This window comes from Glycine max, chromosome 4 (assembly GCF_000004515.6).
Source record: "Glycine max cultivar Williams 82 chromosome 4, Glycine_max_v4.0, whole genome shotgun sequence".
Lineage (NCBI taxonomy): Eukaryota > Viridiplantae > Streptophyta > Magnoliopsida > Fabales > Fabaceae > Glycine > Glycine max.
The window spans coordinates 14,985,740-15,000,096 of NC_016091.4; the positions used below are offsets into that span (position 1 = coordinate 14,985,740).

Sequence of the window (14,357 nt, forward strand, 5' to 3'; positions counted from 1 at the left end):
GTATTGAGGATTGGTGATTTTGGTTAGAAGGGAGCTCAGTGGCCATGAGTTGAATGTGAAAGAAGGCACTTACGCCATATGTCTAAACCATACGCCGGAGTTGCTGGTGATTGATCCCACAAATGTCATCGTCACGATCACCCCGTAATTTTATCACCTGCCCCTGGTGTGTGGAAGCAAAGCTTTCCAAGTTTATTTTGATGATGCCAAAGACTTAAGTCAAGAATCAAGAGTCAAACAAGTTTCAAGAATCAAAGAAAAGCATCAAGATAAGTATAAAAATATTTTTTCAAAAGAAAAGATTGAATAGCACAATTTGTCCAAAAGAATTTTTCAAAGAAAAATATTTTACCAGAGTTTTTACTCTATGGTAATCGATTACCAGAAGGCAGTAATTGATTACCAGAAGCCCAAACAATTTTATAACTGTTTTACAAAGTAGTAATTGATTACCATGGGCATGTAATCGATTACCAATGTTTTTAAACGCTGGATTTCAAATTTCAAGAGTCACAACTTGTGATAAAACATTTTCAAACCTGTGTAAGCGATTACACAACATTTGTAATCGATTATCAGTGTTTCAAAACGTTTTGATTTTTAAATTTAAACATGAAGAGTCACATCTATTGATGTGTAATCAATTACATGTCCATGGTAATTGATTACGAGTGACTGATTTTGAAAAATATATTGTCAAAAGTCACAATTTTTAAAGTGACTAGTTTCTGAAGGTTTTTTCAAGAGTCACAACTTTTAAAGTGACTAGCTTTCAAGAGAGTCAACTTTTAAAGTGACTAGTTTTGAAGAAATTACCAAGAGTCACAACTTTTAACTTGGTTTTTCAAGAGCCATTAAATGGCTATAAATATATGACCATGACACGAATTTCAAATAATTGATTTCAATTCAATTATTCTCAACATCTTTCTATGAGTTTTTGTTCAATACTTGTTTTGTCAAGAAAAGTTTATTGGCAAAAACTTATGCTTATTCTATTTTCTTCTCCTTCATTCCTTCTTTCTCCTGCCATAAGAATTCAAAGAACTAACCGTCTGAAAATTCTTTTGATTCATTCCTTCTCCCTCTTGCCAAAAGAATTCAAAGAACTAACCATTTGAGAATTCTTTTGATTCCCCAAACAAAGAATTCAAAGAACTAACCGTCTGAGAATTCTTTGCCCAAACACTGAATTCAAAAAACTAACCATCTGAGAATTCTGTGTAAGAAGCGGGTAGCTTCTTGGTTGTAATAGTGAACACAAGGGAGGGTATATCCTTTGTGGTTCACTTCAAGTAGAGGGTATGATCGAGGCCGTACCCGAATCAAATAAACATTAAAATGTAGTAACTAGGAAGTGATCCTAGGTCGTTTCCCAACGAGCAATGATACACCAAATGTTCATGACAGATAGTAGGAAAATAGTAACGAATGGGGAGGGGGTTGTTTGCTTTTGTAAATTAAACAATGAATAGATGTGAATTAGAAAATATCAGAATTAAAACACGTTGCTTCCCCTTGATTCACAAGCAAGTCTCTTATCCTAGGTTACAAGAGTTTATCCGTATTCAGTTCAACCACTTAATCCAACCCTAAATTAAATTACTAAGCAAAATTTAACATAAGGCATTCATTATGTGATTAAGCAACACATACACCAATTACTCGTAAATGATCATTAAGCATGAACGTAAATTAAGCGCAGAGACAATTAATCACACACTAAGCATGCATGAATTAATAGCAACAAATTCAGAGTAATTAGTGAAGAGGAAAAATTGAACAGAATTTAACAGTAATAATAGAACCTCAAAGAGAACTGTGCTTGATCCTCAAGAGAAAACAACGCTGGGGACTTAGCCTTTCATTAATCAATAGAGAACGAAATTATAGATTGAAGAACGAAATTTTATTGCTAAAATGAAAAGTCATAATTGGAATTGCAAAAACGAAAAAAAAGGAGAAAGAGAATAGAGGCCTAAAACTAAAAACGAAAACAGGAGAGAGAGAATAGAAGGGAGGAGAGAAGCCTAAACTAGAACCTTGGTGCTGTTATATAGTTTTCCAGCCCCAAAGCTTACAAATCTATTTTAAATCCAAGCCCATAAATAAAATAAAATAAAATCTAGATAAGATAAGATAAGATAAGATCTAGATGAAATAATATCTAGATGAGATCAAATCTAAATAATATCTAAATAAGATAAAGTCTAGATAAGATAAAATTTTGTAGAATAAAATAGTCTGCCTTCTTCAAGTCCAAGCCCAATTCTGGATTCAAGCTCAATGCTTCATTAATTCCTGAAATTAGATTAAAAACATCAAATTAGCTGAATGGGTCCAAATAATAAAACTGCCTAATTAATTTGACAATTAAGATTAATTAGTACTTAAAATGGTGTAAAAAGGGTTAAGAAATAGGAGAAAATAATGGCACATCAGGGTACATCTACTTGGTTGTTCAAAGAGAACAAGGGAGGGTACATCCTTTGTGGCTCTTTGCTTGTAAAGGATTTTACAAGGTTATTGGAAATCTCAAGAACCGTGGGTTGCTTGGGGACTGGACGTAGGCACGGGTTGTGGCCGAACCAATATAAATCTTGTGTTTACTTTCTTTTTCCCTACACTCTTTACTTTTCCACTGTGCACTTTTTATTTCTGCTTTACTTTTGTCTAAGTTATTGTTTCTGTTCTTTACTTTCTCATAACTTAGTAGTAAAGCCTAATTGAATCTAGTAATATTAAGAAGGATAAATTTTAATTAGTCAAGACACATTAATAATTAATTCAACCCTCCCTTCTTAATTATTCTGAGGCCATTTGATTCAACATGGTGCATGAACTTCATAGTCAAGTCAATATAATCCATCAAAACCGGACCCAGTGACTTAAGCCATTGAACACCTAGGACCAGGTCTGCACCGCAAAATGGTAAAACATGAAAATAAACTATGAATTTATGCCCCTGAACTTGGACCAAGACATCCCCGCAAACTTCCAAGCAATCAATCTCATCACCATTACCAACCATCACTCGTAAAGGCTGAGTAGGTTGCGCGCGTAAACCTAGAGTGGCTACCAAATGTTCTTGGATGAAGTTATGGGTGCTACCCCCATTAATCAAGATAAGCACCTTCTTATTGGAGACACAACCCACCAGTCGTAGTGTCTCCGGAGCCAAATGTCCAAAAATGGCATGAAAGTTAATTTAGGCTTGAGATTGGTCATCTTGCTCCTTTGTCACTGAAAATGTCTCATCTGGCGCAATATCCTTCTGAGCTACTTCGTTGTCATCAGCTATTAATAGTAATAGCTTGGAAGAGCATTGATGTCTGCGACTAAACTTCTCGTCACAGTTAAAGCATGACCCTTTCTCTCGGTGCATGGCTAATTCCTCTAAGGACAAGCGTTTGAAAGGTATTGGTGGTTTAGGTGGCGTAGGAAGTAAGGGTGGAGGTGGAAGTTAGGGTGAGGTTGGCGAGGGGTTTGTCTGAGTGGTGCGAGGAACAAAGGAACTCTGGTTGTAGGAACGAGGCCGAAATGGCCAGCGTTAGTCATGAAGCTTCTCTTCTTGGAGGCGAGCTAGAGTTGCAGCTTGAATCATTGAGAGAGGTTGGAGAGCTTGAACTTCGTGTCTGATCTCTGGAGACAGACCAGAAATAAAACAACTCAACAAAAAAGGGGGAGGAAGGCCTATGATTCACTTAGCCAAGGCTTCAAACTTCGAGAGATAGTCATTGACAAACCCTTACTGGGTGAGCTTGAACAAAGAACCTGTAGGATCTTCATAGTGAGAGAATGCAAAGCGAGCCTCCAAAGCCTCCAAGAGGCCAGTCCAAGAAGTGATTTGTCCATTTCATGTCATCCATTGATACCATGCAAGTGCAGGACCATCCATGTAAAACGAAGCGATCGTCAACCGTTCATTTTTCGGCGTGGCATGGTAGTCGAAGAACGAGTTTATTTTAAAGAGCCACCCGACAAGATCAAACCCATCGAAGCGTGGGACTTCGAGATTCATTCGGTATGGTGGAACAGGCGGAGAAGGAAAGGGAGAATGCATCAAAGAAGAAATTGTTGAATGTTGGGTGGATTCCATAACCGCCAGCTTCTGGAAGAGGTCGTCTAATTTGGTGGACATCGACAACTGGATGGTGGTGAGTTTGGCTATGGCATCTTCTAGTCGATTGAGGTTGGACTTGGAGCGCATTGATTCCGCCATGGAAGCTCAACAAGAACACCAATTGTTGGGAAGGGCAATAGAGAGAGAGAGAGAGAGAGAGAGAGAGAAAGAGACAGAGCTAGATATTTTTCTTGTTATTCCTCCTACAGTGCAATAGCTATATATAGGCACGTGCAGGGTACAAACATACAAGAAAAAGCAGATAACAAACAAATAACGGAATTGCTGCCAACAACAATAAATGGCAAGCACGATTGGGATTTGCAAAACTTACTAACAGAATACTAACAACATTTTTTGAGCGCCAAAAGCTAAACATAATCGTGGAAATGCTGAGGAGGTGTATTCTTCCTCTTGGGCCTCTGGTTTTGGGTTTCCTATGTCTAGCTTTGTCTATCATATAAGGCTACTGAAGTTTAAGTTTTAAACTCACCAACCAGAGTCCTTAGTTCCTATGATAATTGTCCTATGACAATGGTCATAAAAGACTTGATTCGAGTCCGACATATGTCTATATATTAGGTGAATAAAAAAAACTCACCAACAAAAAATATTTTTTATTAATTTTTATAAAAGTAGAAAGTTACATATATTAGCAAAAGGACTTGGCATCCAACTCTCAGACATATATATGTAGAGATAAACGTAACCCATGTGAACCTACCGGTATCCAACTAGTTTTAAGTAAAAGAGTTTCTCTTAAAATTTGTTTAAAGTTTCACTTACTATTGGGTCGGCTTGAACCGCACGATCAATTTTCTTCTTGTGATATGTGTGGGTTGGAATCATGTGCGCCACCGACACCAAGGAAGTGCCCTCTGTCTGTGGTGGCCGTTGTTGTTGTGGGTTTCGGTTTGCGATGCGCTGGTTGAACCAGCACATAGCTATGACATGGTAGATTGAGACAACGAAAGCTGCGGCACGGCAATGAGGAGGATAACAAGGTTGCTTGATAAGGGATCATGACCATCATTGTCACCCATGGATTAAGTGATTCCAGAAAGAAGAAATGGTAGCAGTGATCTGAATTGAGCTTTAAGAAGGTGACAAAGCCGGCCGAAAACGATGGAGTCATATGTTAATTCATTTGACGGTGAATGTAAGAGCTTCGCTATTATTTATTGCCTTCTGATTGAGGTTTTTGCCTTTTTCTTGATTTGGTCAAGACTCAAGACTGGTGCAGATGTGAATAAATACAGTCGTACGTAAGACATGCAAGTGAACAAAAACAAACAAACAAAAACCGAAAAGCGATGAGGATAAGGGTGATATCTTTTTCTTCCGCCTTAGTTTTAAATTTTAATAACCATACTTCTGAAGTGTATAAATTTGGTGCCTGGTTAAATCACCTGCATTAAAACTTTTTTTTTTTATTGGTTTTAAATTGAACGAAAATTTTACTAGTGAAATTTCTTATAGTATATTAATTAATGAGATCTGAAAAATTTAAGTTCAATCGGACAAAACATAAATACAATTATAGACTATCTCTGAAATAGATATCAATAGAGGTCATATCCATAAATCACTCTTCATTTTATCATCTCATTAATATTTTTTATTTTTTCTCTCTTTTTATTATATCATAAATCATATTATCACAAATAAAAAAAATCATATCATCATATTAATATTTTTTTTCTCTAAATATAGGATAACATATAACATATAATTATCAAACATTTTCCTATACATAATGTCCGTATCCACGTAAATTAAATACATACTAATTAATTACATGAATGACACAGATATTATAACTTCACAAATAAGCAAAGGTGTAAGCCGTCCAAAGTCATTATCATGTAGATGCATAAAATCATATGTAGTTTAAATAAAACAGGCTTCTTGGCACAAATAAAATTCAACGATTCCCTTCCATGTGCCATGTGGCACACAAGAAAATAAATTATAGAAAAGCTCAACTTAGGTGTGTATTAGCCACCAAGGCTAGTGTGGGAAAGTGTCAATAATAAGTCTCCCAATGTGGAAAACAAGTTTGGATATCCTTAAATTTATTTAATTTTAAATTGATGGATTTTTATTTTTTTCTTCTTTTTTTTTCTCTTTTCTAATTTATACCTAATTGTTCCCCTTCTCTCTCTCCGCTCAATCTTCATATCCTCCATTGTCCCTTCTCTCCCACCATAGCTATTACATCATGACGAGATCTAGAGTGCATAACTCAAACTCGTTACACATCATGTGAAACCAAAAAAAAAAGCGAGGACTATCGTGTAAGTGCACACATTTGATCAAATTAGTTTTTTTTTTCTTTTTGTCGGGGCAAAGAACATCGTAAATGCCAATGATGGCATCTCATCATCTTTTTTGCCAAGACTCATCGTCGAAGTCTACATCCAGTCATTGTCTCAAGCATGGAAATCGTCGTGGTTCCCTTCTCGCATTAAGCTCGACGACAAATAATTCCTCTACAAACGCATTAAATGTCGAGGTTGCATTCTAGATCTAAGTTTTTTTCCAGATCTAAGGTTATGTTTTGTGACTACTAAAAAATGTGTGTTTGAGAGAAATAATCAAATCCAAGGTAAAAAAAAACAAGAATCGCCATCGAATTTGAAAACGACCCCGTGTAGGTGGTCTAATTTTGATATTGAGGATGTCAGGAGCGAGTGATTCTTCTACAATGACGACGACGATAATCTTTCAGGTTGCGGCTAAGAGTTTTGTGGTGGTGATGACGGAATGGGGTCGGAGAGAGAGGGGTGGTTGCAGAATGTGAGAAAAATTTCGGTGAGAGAAAAAAAAAGAAAAATATTTTTTTTTAATTTTATCTTGTTTAGGCATTTTCATTGTAGTTCATACTTATATTAATCATTGATTTTAATCCCAGTAGATCTAACGGATATAAAATTTTGACCCAACCATATTCTCTAGTGGAAATTTCAACAAGTTTTCCATGAAACTAAATGCCGTATAATCAAGTAAAATCTCTTGAGATTTGTTAAACTTCAAATAGAAATCCTTGACTACCATCATTTAAATAAATTATATAAAGAAAAAATATGATTGCTTTAGTAGCTAAAATTTAAAAATGATTTCACTACCTTTTCATCCGGAACCCAAAAAAAAACAATCACATGTATATCATAAATGGGTTAGAATTTAATTTTAATGGCATTTTAAATTTTATAATTGCAAAAAATTCCATTAAAAATCATTTCAATTCTTGTAAAGTTCATTATTAAACATGAAAAATATGCGAGTATAAATGAGGTAGTCAACAAAATAACCTTGAGGGTCATTTAGCAATTAAAAAACAAGATATCAAATAATAATTCATGACGAGTTCCATGTTATCCATAAAAAACAACTGGACGATATTTCCAGATATTAATTAATTAATTAATTAATTAATTAATTCAATACATCTCATTGATCTCTTGACGAGGAACTGTATTATAATTTCTAATCCTTGCCATTAAGACAATATAAGACATAAGAAGACAAACAGAAAAATGGAAGAAGCGGCAACAGTCCTCCACGAGACATAAGACAAACTGAAAAGGAAAATGGATATGGGAATGTGTGTTTCTTTGTGATTAGTGATATAATGCATCTTAACCGTTATTCTTGTTTTTTTTGCTGTCACAAATGAGTGGTTCCATCAGCAAATGGACAAATGCATTTAAGATGGATGTCCACGTGGGTGAAGGGAACAAAAACATATTCAAGAATATGCCAACATAAGAAGCACTGGTATGATTTAATTTCAGAGGGATATCCAACTACCACTTTTATGAGTTGAAAGAATATACATACCCACAAGAGATAACTTGTTAGCTTGAGAGGTGAGGCTTTTCCTACAGCTAGCTACCACCAGTCTCTCATATTCTATTGAACAAAAGGATATCTAGAAATGTAATATTCTCTTACACGAGATGCACCTTCCCTCGCAAGAATCCCCTCAAGATCGCCAATAATTCTGGCCAACCATATCTCCAGATTTCGCTGGATTTCTTTGAAGTTGTTCCTAATAGAGTCGAAAGACCGTCTTGTGGTCAGTGTAGTCTCGCTTAACTCATCCCTATAAATATAATGGCTCTTCCCAATTTCAGTTTGCAGTGCCATTAGCTTCTGTCCAGTTTCAGATGCTCCCAGTTGAAGCCGAAATGCTTCCAGTAAAAACTCCGTTTGAGTTTGCGTTCGAAATTCTGTACTGAGGGAGGGTTCGCAAGGATCATTAGCCTGCTCAAAAAGAAAGATATCACGCCCAAAAATGAAACCATGAAACTTTATGTGACAGGGAAAATGGTCCAACTTTAACTAAATGAAGCAATGAAGGATTATATCAGCAGAAGCAGGCTTGCTGTGAGCATGTTGTTTTGGAAGAAAATACACGCATAGTAGCTGGTGCCTCTACCTAATGTAAACTTCAAAGTTAACTCTTCAAAACAGATTAATGTTGTGAATCATGCTTGCATGAAATACAAAATTGAAACAATATACTAATATGAGATTTTTGGTGTCTCTTACAATCCTTATCCATAATGTTGTGCATCATGCTTGCATGAAGCACAAAATTGTAATTCCATTGTTTGCCTTAATTACGTGCACAGTACAATAAATAATGCAAGCTATCATTTTCATCTTCTGGGACGAAACAGTTGATAGGCACACAAAAATAAAAAATATATAATCAGTTGGCACTGAGTTTGTTCCACCCTACAGATAATCACCTTTGGTTTATCCAAGTATATAACACACGGAATAAATATGGTATTCACGCACACAACCATCAGCTTGGGACCAATGAAAAATTATATTAGCAGATTGACCTATCAGAGAATTTATTATCAGAGCATCACGATGATTCAATGTTCTCAATAGAGTTTTATAGGAGAGACCAACTGACAGAAAGTACAAATGAAATTTACTGCAAGGCAGCAGTTGACATCATGCAATTTACATATCAGCTGACATCAAAAGACAAATTTCAAAATATACAGGTGGGTCCATGGGTGTCTTTAAAATCATTAGATGATGTTTAAGTATTATAAGCAAAAGTGAAAAATGATCATTATGATTCCAATTTATAGATTAATTACAATTTGCAACATAGCAAAACCTAAAACAAAAAAAGCAATAAAACATGAGTTACTTACTATTCTTCTGCATAAATCATCAATTTTTTCTGAAATTGCTTGATATCTCTTTGCCTGCTTCTTAATCAAGGATGGCACCTTGGATGGATCATTCTTACCAATCTTCTCCAGATTTAGTAAGTCCTGTTCAAGTAATTTAAGTTTAGAGGAAACTCCAGCAGAATCACCATCAACCTTCCAGGGAGACTCCCTTCTGAGGAAAAAAATGACCCTTCTTTTAGTTGGGGATTAATTCCAAATGCTATAGAAGTTATCTACATTTAGACTATCAATTATTTACCTTGCAACAAAATGCTTTGTATTATACATTGATTCAAGGGATTCATACTGTACATCCTGCAAGAGTATACACATCCATAGTCGCCTATTATAAGTTGCCAAGTAAATTACACTGAGAAATGCAAACAACATAATGGTTTCTATTTAAAGTGGAATAAATACTGTTATGTGAAGTCAAATGACCTTAGGTCTTAACATTACTTTTTGAAACAAAAGTCTCCATCCCTGGTGTCTTATAAAATTTTAGGTAGAGTGGTTCTTTAATACCTTCCAAAAGTAAGAATTCAGATTGAAGATGATCACTTATCTGAAATGTCAAATAGTTGAAGGGTGATCAATGGATTTTAATAAATACCAAGTTTGCTTAAGCCATCCCATGTGATTTATTTATTGGCTGATAATACTCAATAAAACCATCTTTTAGAAACAAACAACCAAACAATAGTGTTCAAGGGACAATTTTATCAAGAGAACAAGGAGTGACTAAACATATAACTACTCAATACTCATGTTATGCACAAGATACTATGAGGGGGAAAAATCAAATTGACTGCAGAAAACACCTAGAGCACCAATTATTAGCACGTTTGGAAACATGAGACTTCACGTTTTGGGGGGAGAAAAAATTAAGTTATACAGTAAATTAGATTGTTAGGGTATTTTTTTTTATGTTTTCAAAATAAATTCTAAGGCGAATAGAATTTGTTTTAAGCAAAGATAAAACTCTTGGATTTTTTTCATTGATAAGAATTAATTCTGGAAGTAGAACCCATAAAACACAAATCTTCATAAGTGATTTCACTTTATCATCTAAACAAAATCAATTATTTTAAACTCACTTTCAAAATATCATTTCCTAACCCAAATTTCATTTTGTTAACATCAATTCTTTCAAAACCAATTCTAACAATGTCTAAAACCTAAAACAAAAGGACCAACTAATTTCTCCCTAGTGGATGCTTTTAAGAATATTCTTATTCTGAATTGTATGTTTTCTTGGTTCAATCAACCACTCTTTACTTCACCAAAAAAAAAGTCAACCACTATTTATTTACAAAAACATGTGATTGCCAACTGGTGGTTGTGGTAGCAAAGAACAAGATGTTTTTCTATCTCAATCAATACATAGTAAGGGAGTGTTTAGATTATCATTTGCAAACTATGGTTTGCCCCAACAAATAAAGGTTACATTTTTCCACTTGTGCTCACACAAGAGTTTGGAACCCAAATGCAAGTGCAAACTGCAAACAACTCGATCATAATTTTGCTAAACAAGTTATTTGTGGATGAAACTCAATTTACACTCTCAAGTCCAAACGATAGTTTGGGGTATGCAAACAATAATAATCCAAACATGCATCAACCAACAAAAATATCAGTGGCTTGAGCAATTAGCAATCATGTCCCCAGCACAGACAATAAATAACCTAGAGAATGAGGCTCCTAGATTTCAGCACTGGACAAGAATGGTGACTATTGCCTGCTGAAAGAAAAGTGGGACCAGACATGCAGAATAACATAACATGCAATAGGGGACAGATTGCTACAAGCAAAGGAAAGAAACAGACAAATAACAATTGGATGGTCCATGGCTCCACCATGAGGAACCACATTATGAACCTAACCAACTCCATCTTAAACTCCAAAGGAAAAAAGAAGGCCTCTCGGACCCCTAGTTGCCATTACAAACCCCGTTCCTTTTTCCTCATACAAAAGTCATGTCTAACAACGCAAAAGTTCTGCCGTACAGGAACCTCCTAAAGCCCATAACCTTGAAAATCGAGCAAAAAGTGGTGCGGTAAAAGAACAGTGCACAGGGTTAGAACCCAGCAGAAACATCTTGACCCAGAATCTTAAACCAGGTCATCCCTTGAAAAAGAACCAAACTTTTCGCCGTAAACCATTTTTTATTCACACCAGATAAAGTATCAATCATCAACCACTTTAGAAAAAAAAAATTAAAAAAACTTTTTAATCCCCTTTTCACTTTTTAGTCCCCACATATAATTACTCTCATTCCTCATTTATTGTCAAATGTAAAGATTTATTTTCGAGTAATTAAAAGCAATCATTATCCTCATTTCACAAGAATAAAAAACAAATTTGATTAAAATTAAAAAAATTGCAAGTGTCATCTTCACCTGTTTCCAGTTTCGACTTTCCAGTTTGTAAACTAAACTTCCAATTTGTCTTATGCATGCGCTGATTAACAAGCATTGCCCAAAAGTAAGACAAGAAAAGACAATTATTTAATCAAAACAAGCGAATATACACACTTTATGTAAAATTTCAGCTCAAAACAGGTAGTAGTAATGAAAGTGAAGCACATTCGCACAAACCTGACAAAGTGAGGCTTTCTCAGCCCAGAACTTAGAAGCAGATGCCATAAACTTAGAATCAAAGCCATTATTGTTCCCGAAATGCTGACTATGCTGTTCTTCATAGATAACATCAGCCTCTTCTTCTTCTTCCAAACTCGTAGCGGTGGACCCCACCATATCTTCTACTTTTTGGAACCACTCTTCACTCTTCTTACCGTAGCGCTCCCTCTCCCTCCCACCCAATCCCTCCTCCTCGATCCTCCGCGACATGAACCCGATCATCTCGTCCCTCTCGGCGACGTCCCTCTCCCCGTGCGCGGCGGCGTCCTCGAGCTCCGCCACGCGCCCCCGCAGGCACGCGATCTCCTCCGCCGCGGCGTCGATCTGCTGCAGGAGGCGCTTCTCCTCCGCCTGCCACGCGTTCCGGTGCGAGGCGAAGATCTCCACCACGCGCGCGTTCGCCTTCGAGTCCTCCTGCCGCCGCGACTTCATCTGCCGGAGCTCCTCCGCCGCCTCCGCCGCGCGCAGGGAGAGGGACCGCACCTTGCCCTGCAGCGCTGGGACGGAGTTGTTCGCCAGCATGGCGAGGAACATCGAGAAGCTCGCGCCTATGTAGGAGCAGAAGAGCTTGTCGGTGTCTTCTTGGAGCCGATGCTTTTCCTCCTCCGCCATTGCGACGAGGGTTTCGGGTTTCGTTTCGGAGTCTGTGTTGTGTTGGGAGTGGTTTTAATGGTGTGCTGCAGCGAACCGATGGTACGGGGAAAGGAAAGAAAAGGAAAGGAAAAGCAGAAGCAGTGTGTTGTGTGGAGTTTGAGAACTCACGAAAAGGGGAACAGTGCCTTTTTGTCGTTTGATGTGTGGGGGAGCTGCTGTCGAGTAAGATACGTGGGTGGATTTGTCTCTGCTTGCTAATTTAACCAGCGTACTATTTTGTTGCTTCCATATCTTTTTATTTAAAGAGGCGTGTTATCATATCAAACATTAGGTTATTATCTAATAGTTTAATTTTATATTATTATCTAATTATAATTCTTATCCGTATGATTACTTTTAAGGCTGTGTTATCGCATAAAATAATAAGACTAGTTGAGAGGTGTTTTAGCTCATTTTTGTTTCAATCCAATTTTAAAATTTGAATATGTGATTAAGTAATTTATGGGTAGAAAAGGAGAAATTTGTCTCTCAACTTTCAATTGATTTTTCAAATTATTCCAAAGAATATTTGATTGGTGGTGAATCCTACCATAATTTAGGATAAATATAAGGCCTTAAAATGAACCACTTAATTAAAATAAATTCAAATAATCCCATGTTTTTTTTTATCCATGATAAACAAAAATTCCTTGTTAACCTCTAATGACTCTAATTTTGCCAAATCATAACCACTTAATGATAATAAATTCAAATAATTTAAAATGACTCAAATGTATTTATCTTTATCTTCATCCTAATAATTTGATAACCATTTTATTTATTAGTCTCATCATCTATTAAAATAAATTTTTATGCGATAACTATAGTAAAAGTTAACAAATTAATCACACATAATAGATTGTGATGGGATGTTAATATAATATTATTCTACATAGTTAATGTATAATATTTTTTCTTGTATTTTTAATACACTCCGTGTTATTCGTTAAAATTTAGAGTTTAATTGTTATATATTATTAATTAATCACAAATTCACAATTTATGGTATGTGGAACTTTTAAAATAGTTACGGTAAGATTCAAAAATTTTTTAAAGATGCACCATGTTTTGTCATTGATTTACAATGTTAAAAAAATTACATTATCAACGTATACCAATTAAATTCTAAAATTTATTAAATAAAGTTTCAAAATTATGAGTGGAACTTGTTAATTAAAATGCGGGACTCCCTAATTTTATAATCTTTTAATAAATTTTAGTTAGTAACAATAAAGAGTTTAATAGTTTCATATGTTAATGTAAATTTTTTTAAATTATTAATTAATTAAAAATCATCAATAAAATAATTTTTAAGATAATTATTATAAAAATTAATGAGCATATTAATTTGTAATTCAATTACAATATAAAATTTTCTTACATTGCCATTTATAACCTATTTTCTAAATAAAATGAGTTTGGAAGTATCTTGCTAGTATTCTCTTAATTGAAATACATATAATTTTTGTTGTCCTCAGTCATAAACTAAACTATAAGAATCCTTTAAGTTATTGAATGAGAGATTACTTATGAAACATGATTACTATTAACTCAAGATAATTTTACATTTAGAGAAAACTAAATACAAATTTCTCTGTTATTTAGATTATTTCTCACATATAAATAATAAATACAATTAAATCTTATATTATTATATAAATAATAAATACAATTAAATCTTATATTATTATATTAATGATAAGTTATTGAAATGCATATAATTATTAATAAGATTTTTTTATATTATTATGTAAT

General features: G+C 34.9%; 1 protein-coding gene and 1 long non-coding RNA gene across 2 annotated transcripts; both read right to left on the reverse strand.

The window, feature by feature from the left end:
• Positions 1 to 2,008: 2,008 nt before the first annotated feature.
• Positions 2,009 to 5,880, reverse strand: LOC121174830 (uncharacterized). Its single transcript, XR_005891273.1, has 2 exons — positions 4,910 to 5,880; positions 2,009 to 2,301 (listed from the first exon to the last, which is right to left on the reverse strand). It is a non-coding gene; the product is annotated as an uncharacterized lncRNA (long non-coding RNA).
• A 2,003-nt stretch (positions 5,881 to 7,883) lies between these two features.
• Positions 7,884 to 12,845, reverse strand: LOC100806481 (uncharacterized). Its single transcript, XM_003522808.5, has 4 exons — positions 11,928 to 12,845; positions 9,590 to 9,645; positions 9,310 to 9,502; positions 7,884 to 8,392 (listed from the first exon to the last, which is right to left on the reverse strand). The coding sequence occupies exons 1-4, from the start codon at positions 12,579 to 12,581 to the stop codon at positions 8,039 to 8,041; spliced, it is 1,257 nt and encodes a 418-aa protein (XP_003522856.1). The 5' UTR covers positions 12,582 to 12,845; the 3' UTR covers positions 7,884 to 8,038.
• Positions 12,846 to 14,357: the final 1,512 nt, after the last annotated feature.